Source organism: Camelus bactrianus, chromosome 20, assembly GCF_048773025.1.
Source record: "Camelus bactrianus isolate YW-2024 breed Bactrian camel chromosome 20, ASM4877302v1, whole genome shotgun sequence".
NCBI classification, from domain to species: domain Eukaryota; kingdom Metazoa; phylum Chordata; class Mammalia; order Artiodactyla; family Camelidae; genus Camelus; species Camelus bactrianus.
This window is the reverse complement of record NC_133558.1, coordinates 17,661,011-17,673,796: the sequence shown is the minus strand read 5'-3', so window position 1 is coordinate 17,673,796 and position 12,786 is coordinate 17,661,011. Positions and strand designations below refer to the sequence as shown.

Below are 12,786 nucleotides of genomic sequence, written 5' to 3'. Positions count from 1 at the left end.
TTCTTTCTTTTTCTTTTCTTTCTTTCTTTCTTTTTTTCTTTTTCTTTTTCTTTTTTTTTTCCCTCTCCAAAGGCAGCAGAGACCTAAATCAAATCAAATCGCTCCCTCAGTCCCTTGACCTATACTCAGGTATCCAAAGTGTGGCCGAAATGTGATTAAATTATCCCTTTAAAGCATCAGCATTGGATCCACTTCGTTATGAAAGTGTTTTGTTTGGGCCCAAATGTAGAATACTTGACCTATTCCTCTGCGAACCCTAGGAACTGAAGTCCAAATATTCGGTAGTTTTTGACTGCAGAATTCTATCTACTACAATATATATGTTATATAAAGATATAGTATCTATTTGTATATATATAAAATATAGCGTATATCCAAACTATAGAGAGAACGATAGAATTTGTGGGACATTATAATTAATGTAATATGGTTATATCTCAGCCTTAGACAAGACCTTCATTGTGGCTGAGTTTCTATGCCACGCATTTTCTGAATATCCAGCTCTGAACATGAACCACAGGTGAAATGTCTAAAATGCTTTTTTCGTTCAAGTGTGTGGATAAATTGACTATGATTGCTGTTTTAAGCACTTTTCACTACGAGCCCGGATAGCTCAGTCGGTAGAGCATCAGACTTTTAATCTGAGGGTCCAGGGTTCAAGTCCCTGTTCGGGCGTCTCTGTTTTCCTTCCCTGCTGCATTTTTTCCCCAAAAAACAGTAACGGAAAAGAAGGTAATAATCTCAACTCACAGGCTGATTTAGGCAGATCCCTGAAAAATCAGAGAAGATCATAACCTAGGACTTGTTCAGAAATTAGAAGGGCCTTTTAGGAATGTGGCTGGAAGCCACAGCACCCAAAACATTTCATCTAAAGTACAGGTAAAAGTTTCACTAACAATGGTTATAAGTTATCAAAGGTCAAACTCTTGAAAAGCAGCAACAGTGCAGAACTGCTTCTTCTTCCCCACACTGGTGTGCTCCTCTCTAAGCTCAGCTCTGGGGATGCCCAGGTAAACTGTACAGAGGAGGTGATGCCCAAACTCAGAACTCATGGCCTAGGAGCACTGCTCCCAACTATTTTGGCCATGACCAATTTGTAGTTTAGTTTACATCTTTACCCATACACATACATGTAAGTAAGAACAAAAGTTCACTAAATTACCACTTACCATAAGCACTGCATTCTATTTCAGATTCTATGTTATTCTTAGAACTGCTGGGTGCTACCCACCCTTAAATTCATTTTATACCTCCCTCACTGAGAAACATGGGCTGTAGGGTAATCGCAAAGATGAAATGACATACAGTCCAGAGCAATGGGTCCTGTGCTGAGTAAACTGCCTGCTTTGCCTCTTCCTCTAAATCCAAGTCCCCTCTCCTAGAGTGACCTAAAGCCTCAAGCCACCTGAACACACAGGCACCAACAACATCTCTGCCCTGCTGGGAACCACCAAAGAAACAGAACTTGGTAGTTCTTGCTTGAGAGTTCATTTGGTAATTTCCCAAAACAGAAATTTCATCCTACTGGACTCAGGAGATAACAGACAAATTAAGCTTTACTTTGCTATTAAAAATTGTGAAACAAGTTACAAAACCTCTAGAGAACAACAGCAACAACAACAAAAAAAACCCCCAACAACTCTCCTGGTCAGTTGCCTTGTCAGCACTGTAGGTAGCACATCAGCCTCATAATGTGAGAACCTGGAGGTCAGTCCTCAGAGACAGTGTAGCATTTTGCAGGAAGAAAAAAACTGCAGAGGAAGTAACACAATGTGATCATTATTATTATTGCTATTAGAGTCAGACAGGAAATATCTGCTTTAAGCACTTGCCACCTCTTAACTTTGGTCAAGCCACGTAACTATAGATGAAAGCTTTTCCTGTCTGTAAGGAAGCCCACTTGGGTTGTGAATCCACAGTTTTGTTTTGTTTTGTTTTATGATGCGTCAATGAAAATAATCAATAAACATTCTATAATGTGAATAGAAAACAGTTTTGAGTCAAACTGAGGACTATAACCCAGAAGATAGCCTCTCAGATAACTCTCAGGAACTGCTCTGGAGAAGCATGGTTTTCAGCACAGCTTTATGTCTTGTCAGAATAAAGAACATCAAACAAGTCAGGGAGACACTCCTTCAAATTTAAAAAAAAAAAAGAAAAAAAAAAAAAAAAAGATCAGCACGTACACAGCTAGTCAATCTGGCTTTGGCACCTGGGAAGGGAGTCTTATCCTTGAAGGAGTGCCAGCATTGGTGTCCCAGGAAGGGAGACATTTAATCTTTATTTTTAACATGAACATTCTTTACTCCTAGTCAATGTACCCTTGTCTTTAATAATTAAGGCAGATGTTCAATATATGTTTGATAGGCCACAAACAGGCTGTACTAGTTAGCATAAAATTCAAGTTAACTCATGTACAAGCCAGAATGACTTTCCCATACCTCAATATGTGAAAATTTCTTTTATCAGATGTTCAGAGCTTTTTCAAAAGAAAAGAAACTTTCTCTAATTAAACATGACAGGGCCACTGTCCCTCACAACCTTTTAAAAGTAAGTGATGAAAAGGGAGTCATAAAATTGAATATTAGTTTCAAAATGATTCCCACCTGGTCTGAGAGAGGGTTCAATCCCCAGCACCTCTAATAAAAATAAATAAATAAATAAACCGAATTACCTCCCCCCAAAATAAAATAAAAACATAATAACAAAAATAAGCTACAAGGATATATCGTACAGCACAGGGCATATAGCTGGAACTTTATAATAACTATAAATGGAGTATAATCTTTAAAAATTGTGAATCACTATGTTGTACATCCAAGATTTATGCAATAAGTAATTTAAAAAAAATTACTAATATTTGCATGTACAAGGGGACTTTCAATTTGCCAGGCACTGTGTTAAGCACTCTTGCAGGGTTCTTTAACTTGGGGACCACTGAACTTGGATGGGAAAAAAAAAATTTACAACTTCAAAATCTTTAACTTCTAACTGAAATTTAGCGTGAATGTAGGTGACAAATTACAGTCAGAAGGTAAGTACCTGTGGCATTGTCACTAAGAAAAATCACAGACATTTTCTTATCCCATACTTCAGATATGAAATTCATTACAAATATCTCAAATTTAATTATTTCGAAGTTGCAATAATCACAAAACGAGTCTTAATGTTTGATATTTAATATATTAATGAAGAAACACACATATTACTATCTCGCAGATTATTTTGTCTGATCATTGTTTTGTAATATCATTGGCTATCTTTGTTATCCTATGTATTTTTATATGCTTTTAAAAATATAATTCGAGAAGGGCTCCATGGGCTTCATTAGGAGGCCACAGGGCTCCCAGGCACCTAAAAGGTTAAGAAGTCCGGCACCCCTGTGACCCTCTCCCCGCAGGCAATCCCCTTGGCCTTGACTTCACCGAGGGGAACTTGGGGGTTGGTCCAGGACTATAAGCCCAAGCAAGGTCTGCGAGGGGGGTCTCAGGAGCGATACAGGAAAAGAACTTCACGGTCCCAGCCTCCCTTACCCGCCTGGGGAATTGGGACGCCCTCCAGTCCGCAACCGCGAGAAGCAACACGAAGCAGCGCGACCTCCGGGTGGCCCAGAAGGGATCGGAAACGCGTCCTGGGCGCCCGGGTGGCCGCAGGGGCGGGGCGTCAGGTTGCACGTCTGATCGCGTCCGCGGGCAGTTCAAGGACGGCATTTGGAGGTCATCTTTATGACCCTGGGCGGAAGGAGTGGCAGGGTGATGGAAAAGAACAATGTACCTTTTACAAGGATCTCTGTGACCACTGTTGAGAATAGTACCAAGAAGCAGAGAATAGTCAAGGGCAGATACAGGAAAATAAGTTTTCCTCCCTCTTTTTTCCAAGTCTTCCAGGATCAGTGCCTCAGTTTTGAGGGTCAGAAAATTGACTATTGAAAACTCTGGATCACGCAGGCTGTTTCATGAATTTACAGATAGGAATGTAAATGCCAAATGGATCAGAAGAGTGGGCAAGAGAGCTTTAAAGACTAATTTATCATTTTCTCACTTGTTCTCCACTTAAGAAATTTTTGAGAAGTTAACATCTGTACAGAAACAATATCCCTTTTAGCTTAATGTTGCTAGAAATATACTAAAATTCTAAATTCCACATGACCACTTTCCCCCTGGACTTTACTGTCTTTGCATTACTAATCTTCTTCATTGGAAATTACAACTGTTTAGCTTGAAGAATATTATTACTTACTTTTGATTGTTTCCTAATGGTATCTTGGGAAATTCCTTAATCTACTCAGAAATGCCAAATTATTTTTTTTGATGGATTACTTTTGAGGTTATACCAGTGATTTTTCAACAATGAGGAGATTTCTTGGCCCTGGAGTTATAGAGCAGGGTCTTAATCTGGATTTTACTCACCATATGATCTCAGGGAAAATTATTTAATCTGTTTCACTAAATGTAAAAATGGGGATAGTAATAATGATTCAACTCATAGGGTCGTGGAAATAAAATCATACATCTAAATCAGTGGGCAGACAGTGAGAAATAACTTATTATTGTCAAAAACCTAATGTAATTTGGTTATGCATTTAAATTTTTTTGATTCAACAGATACTTTATGGAACATTTACAGACCGTATTATCTTAACGTTTTTGCAAATGTTATTACTCTTACTAGAAGACTTTTAACCACTCCTTGGTCAACTTCTATGCTTTCATTTTCTTGCTTAGGTGTCAAAATGATGCAAGAAAACACGGTGGGTTTTGAGAGGATGGTCGTGTCCCAGGTCTCCATTGAGTGAGGGTCCTTGGCTTTGGGTGAGAAAGAATTCAAGGGCAAGCCATAGCTGTGTAAAAGTGGATTCATTTCGAAAGATGCACACTCCATAGACAGTGCAGACTGTCTAGGAAGGTGAGGGAGCAAGAGGGGTGTTGAGGCGGGGTGTTGATAGTTTTTATATACTAACAAGTGAGAGGATTATTCCAACTACTTTGGGGAAGGGGCAGGGATTCCCAGGAATTGGGCCATCACCCTCTCTTTGACCTTTTATGGTCAGCCTTGGAAGTGTCATGGCGCCTGCGGGTGTGTCCTTCACCGTGCTAATACACTACAGTGTGTATATAGAAGCTCAAGGTCCAATGGAGGTTGACTCTCCCACCATCTTGGGCCTCGAGGTCTACTGGGAGTTGAATCTTCAGCTATCTTGGTGCTAACTGGTTGTGTCATTCCTTTAATAGCTGTGTCCTGTTCCCTTCCTTCTTGTCTCAAAAATGCCTCAGAAAGTTCTTCCTAATACCCCTTCATGCTCTGGCAACAGGGCCAGGGCCTCCTGCAGTATTATCACACCACCACCAAGCACACAGTGGTGACTATCTTGCATTTGACTTTGGACACACTGGACAACAGGGAATGCTTATCTTTGAATGTTCAGTTGTTTGGCAAAGAGAAAGTACAGACAAACGTTTGTAGTTCACCAAATAAAATGGGTAGAACTAGTTGAGCAGAGGAAGGACAGTAATACAGCATGATAAAATAGAATTTCCAGCAAGTCAGTTATGATGGCCATCTAACAGGTCTTCCTCCTTCAACTTTTCCCTCCCTTACAGCCTGTTGCCCATGCATCAGCCGTATACACACACACACTCCCCAACAACTTAGATTGTGTGGTTTCTCTATTCAAAACTCTAATGGCATCCCATCATTTTCAGAGAAAAATGACAGCGTAAAGAGTTCCATTTTCTGGTCCCTGGCTATCTCTGTAATCATATTGACTATCACTCTTACCCATCCTCACTCCAATTCAGACATTTCTGCCCCCTTGTTCTTCCTCAGCATGCCAAACACATTTCATCTCATCTCCACATTTGCTGTTCACTCTGCTGGAATACTTTCCCCTCATAGTCATATCTCTTTTTCCTACATTAAGTGCTCTGCTCAAATGTCGTATCATCAGAGAGGACTTCTCTAAACGCCCAGCTAAATAGCACCCACTTACAATTGTTTATTTAAAGCACCTTGTCACATAAAATTTGTGCATTTTCTACACCCCGCCCCTCACTAGAATATAAGCTTGATGAAAGCAGAGACTTTTTGTTCACTGCTGTACCCCTAGCACTTGGACAATGCCTCGAACTAGAAAAAGGAAAAGAAGGTATAATGATTGTGAAGAAAGAAAATTGTTTGCATGTATAGAATCTATAGTCATCTACTTAGAAAGTCCAAAAGAAGACACAGACATATTATAAGAATTAGTAAATGTTTAGCAAGGTTGCTGGGTATGATACTCAAATTTAGCTGAAAAAAGTAAATGTGGTAACTAAAAATATACCATGTAAAGTAGCATCGAAAAGTGGACAGTCCCTAGAAAAGATTAACCAAAGAAAACATTTATGGAGAAAATTATAAAACTTTATTGAAAGACATTTAAAAAGCCTACACAGAGAGTTACACCATGTTCATGGATTGGAAGACTCAATATTGTAATTAATGTATAAATTCAATACAAATCCAATAAAAATTCCCACTTTCGTTTTGTTTTGTTTTGTTTGTTTGTTTGATTTGGAACCTGTCAATCTAATTTTAGAAGTTGTATGGAAAAGCAATTGGCTAAGAATAGCCAAGATACTCCAAGGGAGAAAAGTTTGGTAGTGATGTTGAAGGTTGGGGGGGGGGGGATTTATCCTGAGTTACCAAGACCTTTTTCTAAAGTTGTAGTACTCAGGATTGTATAGTATTGTCACAAGGTTAAGACAAACTGACCAGTGAGACAGAAAAGAAGCCATCGACAGATGCCCCCTTCCCCAACCCCACACTACAGAAACTTGATTTATGAAACAGCCAGTGTTACAGATCAGTGGGGAGAGGATGATCTGTTCAGAAAATGGTACTGGGACAACCACTTACTATATGGAAAACACATTATACTGAATTACCATCTCATATTTTCACAAAAATCAGTTCAGGGAAGACTAAAGACAAATGTGAAAAGCAAAACTCTTAACACTTTTACAAGGCAGTGAAGAATATCTTTATGACTTTGGGTAGGAAATGATCGCCTCCTCTACCATGAAGCCAAATTGTATCCAGCTTTTTAAGATACTTTTCAAAAATAGTTACTTCCAGCAGGATGTGGGTGACAATCCATAACCTTTTACAACTTTCAAACTCCTCTGCCCCCAAAGTCAACAAAGTCTGTTGCTGCATTGATCAGGAAGAGTTTTCAGGAAGGGTAAATATTTCACATGAGGCGTTAAAGAGCTTTTCACTTATCTTAGCCAGAAGGCCGAGAAGCGATTATAAGAGGTTTTTCACAGGTCAACTCTGACATGGTGGAAAGGAACTAAAAACTCCAGGATTATTAATAGATGATCCACAAACTACAAACAGGAATCCCGGCTCTTTTGAGCAACACCATCTTGATGTCACCACCAGAAAGCCTGAGTTTTGATACCTGACACAGTTGATTCTAGGGGGGCCAAGGCCGCATCACGAGTCTTGGTTTCAGGAAGTCAAGTATATGCTGATGGCATCAGGAATGGAGAAGACATGAAGTTTTGCTTCCCCTCGCTTGTAAGGCTTCTGAGCCATAGTGGCTGCCATGTGTGACTGTCAAAGAATCTCTCCTGGGAACCAAGAATAATCTTCCAATACAAGGATAGAAAATTCTATTTCCCCTCACTCAATCCAGCTTCTGAGACATTCTACTAGTGGTTACTCGCCCTTTCCATGAAAGATGACAACAAAGTGTCTTGTGTGCTAACAACATAACTTAAAAAAAAAAAAAAAACTCTACATTTTTATAAAATTTGATTTAAAAAAAAATAGTATTTCAAACAGTAGAGTCGCTAGAAGTACAGAGCTATCAAAAAAGTATACCCTTCACTTGGCGTCCCCGGCGCCTTCTGCTTTCTGTGACTGGACTGTGGAGGCATCTCGGTTTTTGGCAGGGTTGTTACCATCCTTGCCACCTTCTGCTTTCCCTTTTTTCCCTTTGGGAGGCTTCTCTCCCTTCTTTGCAGGGGCCTTTTTTGGCCTGGGCTCTGGTTTTGGAGGGGCAGGTTTAGCAGACAACCGTGCCGATCTCCTCTGTGGCTCATCCTTCACCTTCGCTTTGTCACCTTTAGCATCTCCTTTTGCCTTTCTCTTGGGCATGGTGGCCGCAGTGTTTAGAAGATGGCTTTGCCGGCCCAAGGGATTCTTTTGTCTTCCTCGCTGTTCCTAGAAAGATTTCTTTAACAAGACACAAAAAGTGTAAACCATGAAGGAAAAGGCTGACAAATTCAATTACATTAAAATTCAAACTTGACTGTAATAAAATTAGTAATTTGTGTATAGCAAAAAGATAGCATAAAAAGGTAAAAAGATAAGTTCCAAGCAGGGGAAAGTTAGTCATAATACAAATAAATGACAAAGGATCAGAGTCCAGAATGTATAAAGAATCCCTACAAATCCATGAGAAAAGGACAAAATGAAAATTTTAAAGCAATGGGCAAAAGTGTTAACAAGTATTTATTAGAAAAAGCATGAATCAATAATCAAAAAAAAAGTCAACTTTATTAATATGGGAAATGAGTATGAAAACCACAGAATATAACATTTCACATCCATCAAATTGGTGAAAACTAAGTTGTCTGACAATACCAAGGGCTCAGCAGATGTGGAACAATTAAAACATATACGACTAGGGTGTGTGTTTATGTGGGCGTAAATTAGTGTGTGACATTATCTAAAGCATTTTTACTTCTAGGTGTTTACCTAGAGGAATTCTTGAAGGTGTGCACAGGAGACCCCTACAAGAATGTTTGTAGCAACACTGTAATTTCAAAACCCTGGAAACCACCCAAAATTCTTTAACTATTTAAGAACGTATAAACACATTTTGGTAAAGTCTACGCAAAGGAATACTAGTTAGCAACAGAAATGAATAGATTACAGCTACATGCAAAAATATGGACTAATCTCAAGAACATAATCTTGAACAAAAAAAAGCAAGCTGCAAAATATGTACAGTAGGGATCCATTTCTACGTGTAAAATTAAATGACTCGTTTAGGCTATACGTATGTAGTAAAACTAAAAAAAGCAAGGGATAAATATAAAAATCAGAACAACAGTCACCTCAGAGGGAAAGAGCCGGTGGTTGGAGAGGGGATGGGAGATGGTCCAGAGAGAAAGGGAAGGGGGTTTCCTCCCCAAACTGGGGGGTGGGGATGGGTGGGGCAGACACATGGATAATACTCCATCATTCTCTGTATTTTGCAGAGTAATTCTATGGGTCTGCTCAAGAATAAAAACCACTGGGTAGCCCAGAGCACAGATTCACAGCCACAAAGAATAGAAAGTAATCTATTTTGAATTTGGGTAGTTAGGACGCTGGCCCATTCACAAATACTGTGGGACTTTTTAAAACTTGAGGCCAAAACTAGCCACTACACCTTCTGCCCTACTCTTGAAAATGTTTCCTGGGGAATTCTGTAACCCGGTGGCCTGCCCTACTCCACAATGTTTTATTTTAAGGAAAAAAAAATTATCTTTTCTCTCAGTTACTCCAGTTTTGTTTTGTGTTTTTGCTGGACATCATTGTCTAGATATAGTGGGCAAACATGACCTTTGAGCAAACTTAGATTTTTATGTTCCTTGGCTAAAAAAGGCAACCACCCGTAAACAGTGCTAAAATATTAATTAATTTATTTGTTCCCCATTTTTTTCATGATGACTAGATTTCTGGAAATTTTGCAGTTTTTCTTCCTTCTTGTGGAACAGAGGGAGAAATGAGACTTAGTATAAAGAAGAGGGAAGAACCAAAGTAGGATTGTGCCTTGAATCAGTCACTATTTCCCTTGGTACATTGTAGGGAACTTTGGGAACAGAGGTTACAATTGAGAGGAGAAACAGTTCTAGTCTGAGGTTGAAAAGCAATTCACTGAAAAGCTAATATGAAAGTAGCAGGACCCTTCTCTTCCCTTACCATGCTCTCTCCTTGCCTCTAAATATCCTAAATTACTGGGGGGACCAAAAAGTCCCTGTTGCCGCAGAGACATCCTGCAGTTCTCCTGACCCAGCTAGACCCCACCTGCTTGCTCCCGAGGACATCCTTCCCTAGACATTACATGAATTTATGCCTAATTTACTCTCTCTCAAATGCACCGCTAAAGAAATGTTTGGGCAATTCTTAGAGAACAAAAGTTTTTTTTTTTTGAAATCCAAAATCAAACATAATAAAGAAAAAAAAATATTTAAAGAAAATAATTGAGAAGTATGCCAGAGATTGCATAAGTCAACTTTGGGGATGGTGATGGTGTGCAACAAAGGCAAAGACGGCTGTTCTTACAGTGAAGAAGCCAATATTGAGAGACAGTTTGTGGCACAAAAAAAATCACTTCGTCTAATACTAGGTTGACTTGGTTTGCACCTGTTGCCCTAGTATAATCATTAATAATGCTCCCTTTCACTCTCAGAAGTGTGCCAACTTGGACAATAAATGACGAGATCACCCTAAATATTCTGCATATATTATTAGAGGTCTTTTTATTACTAGAGAATGAGACAGGAAACCAAAGGGTGAGCTTTTGTTCTAGGACACACCTCCTTAAACAATGGATGGCATACTACAAATCTACACCATTCTCCTTACATCTCACTCCAAAATAGTGTTTCTTAGCCCGCGTCCTGTTGTGGGAATGCTTACTGTCTGTTTCCTAGGTTCAGTCTTCCAAGTTGAATCCGCTGAAGGCCATCCCAAAGGCAAAGGGACCATGATCACATGTCAAATGCCAAAATACAGCAGGTGGCAATAAAGATAAATTCAAGGAAAACAGGACACTAGCTGGATTTTGTATCTCAGCTTATGCATATGGATTACTTCCCTGAAACTCACATTTAGGAAGCTTATCAGGAGACCAGGAGGCTGACCTTACAAATATAGGAGACAGATACACAAATAAAAGGAGTAAAAGGTCGTTATCATTTTCATGAATGACAAAGAGGCTGGGGAGGGAGAGGGTCTCACCACAGAGTGGTGCTAATTTAAAAGAAATTATCTGAGATGGAGTACAGGGAATTTTTTTAGGGCAATGAAACTATTCTGTAAGCTATAAACTGTAATGGTGGATACCGCCTCAAGGCAATATTCAGAATCCACAGTTGGTCCATTCCTTAACTTTGGGATCTATTCTTCTTTTTGATGGGGAGAGCAGAGGCCAAAGTGGAGGAAGACTCAGCCCTTCGGTGTTCCCTCAGAAGGGGGTTCTCGAAGACGAGGCCTCGTAAGCTGGGGAGGGGAGGGAAGAGCCCAGGCCAGGGCAGCCCAACCCACCGCCACGACCTCTTCCAGGCCACAGCCCTGAGGACCCAGTGCTTCCAAATACCCTCCTCGCCTTTCTTTTTTTCTGTCCTAGATTCTCCGTGGGGAATCTGCAGCCTAGAAGGGCATTTGATCTCTGTGACCCCCAACTCCCGGATTCCGCCTTTCGCAGATATTCGCACTCGAAACCCAGGAGAGCTACGCAGCTATTCTGGAGAGTGGAAGGCAAGGCCTTCGGGGGCCGAGGTCACCTAATCACGACGAGGGCCAGATTGCAGGAGGGTTGCAAGTCTATGGAGGGTGGCGGGACGACCCCCATTTTCCGGAGACGCACGCCTAGGCCTCCCAGGTACTCACCGGAGTCTCACGGCCGTGCGAGAGGCACGGGGCTCCCAGCTCTGGGCCTGCAGCGCAGGTGCCCTCGGCTGGGACAGGGCCGGCGCGGACTGCGAGATAGTGAGACGACCGGAGCCCGGCACTGCGGGGAACAGGAAGGCAAACCAAGGCGAGGATGCGCTTCCGGGGCTGCGGGCGTCGGGCCGCCCCGCGTCGGAGCCGGGGACAGTCGGGTTCTCCCCTCGCGATACGTGCGTCAGCCTCCGAGGCCATCGGACCCACCTTGAGCAGCGTCGCCTCAGCACCACCGACCGGGGAAAACGAGACAAGAAAAGGGGAACGTATTTAATGAAGGCGTGAAAAAATTTTCAAATAAATATAATTTCAAGGAACTGCATTAGTGAGGGAAAAAGGGAAAGTTGTTTCCGCCCGGTTTCGAACCGGGGACCTTTCGCGTGTGAGGCGAACGTGATAACCACTACACTACGGAAACCCGATGAGAGTACGTTGCCTCGGCGGAACAATTCTCTCTACAGAACACGCCCCTTCTCCTCAGCCATTCTTCCCTCAAATGCTGCCGCGACTGGCGCAATGCCTGCAAACACGCGTGGTTAATACACCCGTGCTACTGTGTACCACTCTCCCAAACCAGAGAAGCCAATTAGATGAGTAGACCAATCCTCAGCAGCGTACAGATTTGAAGCCAGATTCTTAATAATTTATTCTGGAAATGACCGGATGAGGGAGGGCAAAAGAAAGACTTTAATTTTTATCAATGACGCTTCAGTCTTACTTTTCAATCTCGACTTCTTGATTTTAACCCATCCTTCAGTTGGAATAGACTGGAGAAGCGGAGCGTGACACGGGCCCACACTTCTGTGGCTGCACTTTGGCTAGCGCCACCGCATGGCCGAACGCGGAATTTGCACCGCAAAGGAGTGATGACCCCAGCAGTGGTCGAAAGCGGCGCCTTCTCGCTCCTGAGACATCCAAGCAAACCTCACCTTGCACAAATTTTCTAATTCCATTGAGTTCCTTGGCTATAGGCAGACGAAAGAAGTAAAACAGCATCGTGCATACCGAGCCAGCCAGGAGTCGAACCTGGAATCTTCTGATCCGTAGTCAGACGCGTTATCCATTGCGCCACTGGCCCTG

General features: G+C 41.5%; 1 protein-coding gene and 3 non-coding genes across 4 annotated transcripts; 1 reads left to right on the top strand and 3 right to left on the bottom strand.

The window, feature by feature from the left end:
- Positions 1–602: 602 nt before the first annotated feature.
- On the top strand, positions 603–675 carry TRNAK-UUU (transfer RNA lysine (anticodon UUU)). Its single transcript has one exon. It is a non-coding gene; the product is annotated as a tRNA-Lys (tRNA).
- A 5,705-nt stretch (positions 676–6,380) lies between these two features.
- On the bottom strand, positions 6,381–11,991 carry HMGN4 (high mobility group nucleosomal binding domain 4). The gene is made up of 2 exons (XM_045509673.2): positions 11,653–11,991; positions 6,381–8,223 (listed from the first exon to the last, which is right to left on the bottom strand). The coding sequence occupies exon 2, from the start codon at positions 8,143–8,145 to the stop codon at positions 7,873–7,875; it is 273 nt and encodes a 90-aa protein (XP_045365629.1). The 5' UTR covers positions 8,146–8,223; positions 11,653–11,991; the 3' UTR covers positions 6,381–7,872.
- A 60-nt stretch (positions 11,992–12,051) lies between these two features.
- Positions 12,052–12,124, bottom strand: TRNAV-CAC (transfer RNA valine (anticodon CAC)). Its single transcript has one exon. It is a non-coding gene; the product is annotated as a tRNA-Val (tRNA).
- A 587-nt stretch (positions 12,125–12,711) lies between these two features.
- TRNAR-ACG (transfer RNA arginine (anticodon ACG)) lies at positions 12,712–12,784 on the bottom strand. The gene has a single exon. It is a non-coding gene; the product is annotated as a tRNA-Arg (tRNA).
- Positions 12,785–12,786: the final 2 nt, after the last annotated feature.

Excerpts from the sequence above, each read along its gene's own strand:
- HMGN4 (XM_045509673.2), bottom strand. The coding sequence starts at position 8,145 with ATGCCCAAGAGAAAGGCAAAAGGAGATGCTAAAGGTGACAAAGCGAAG.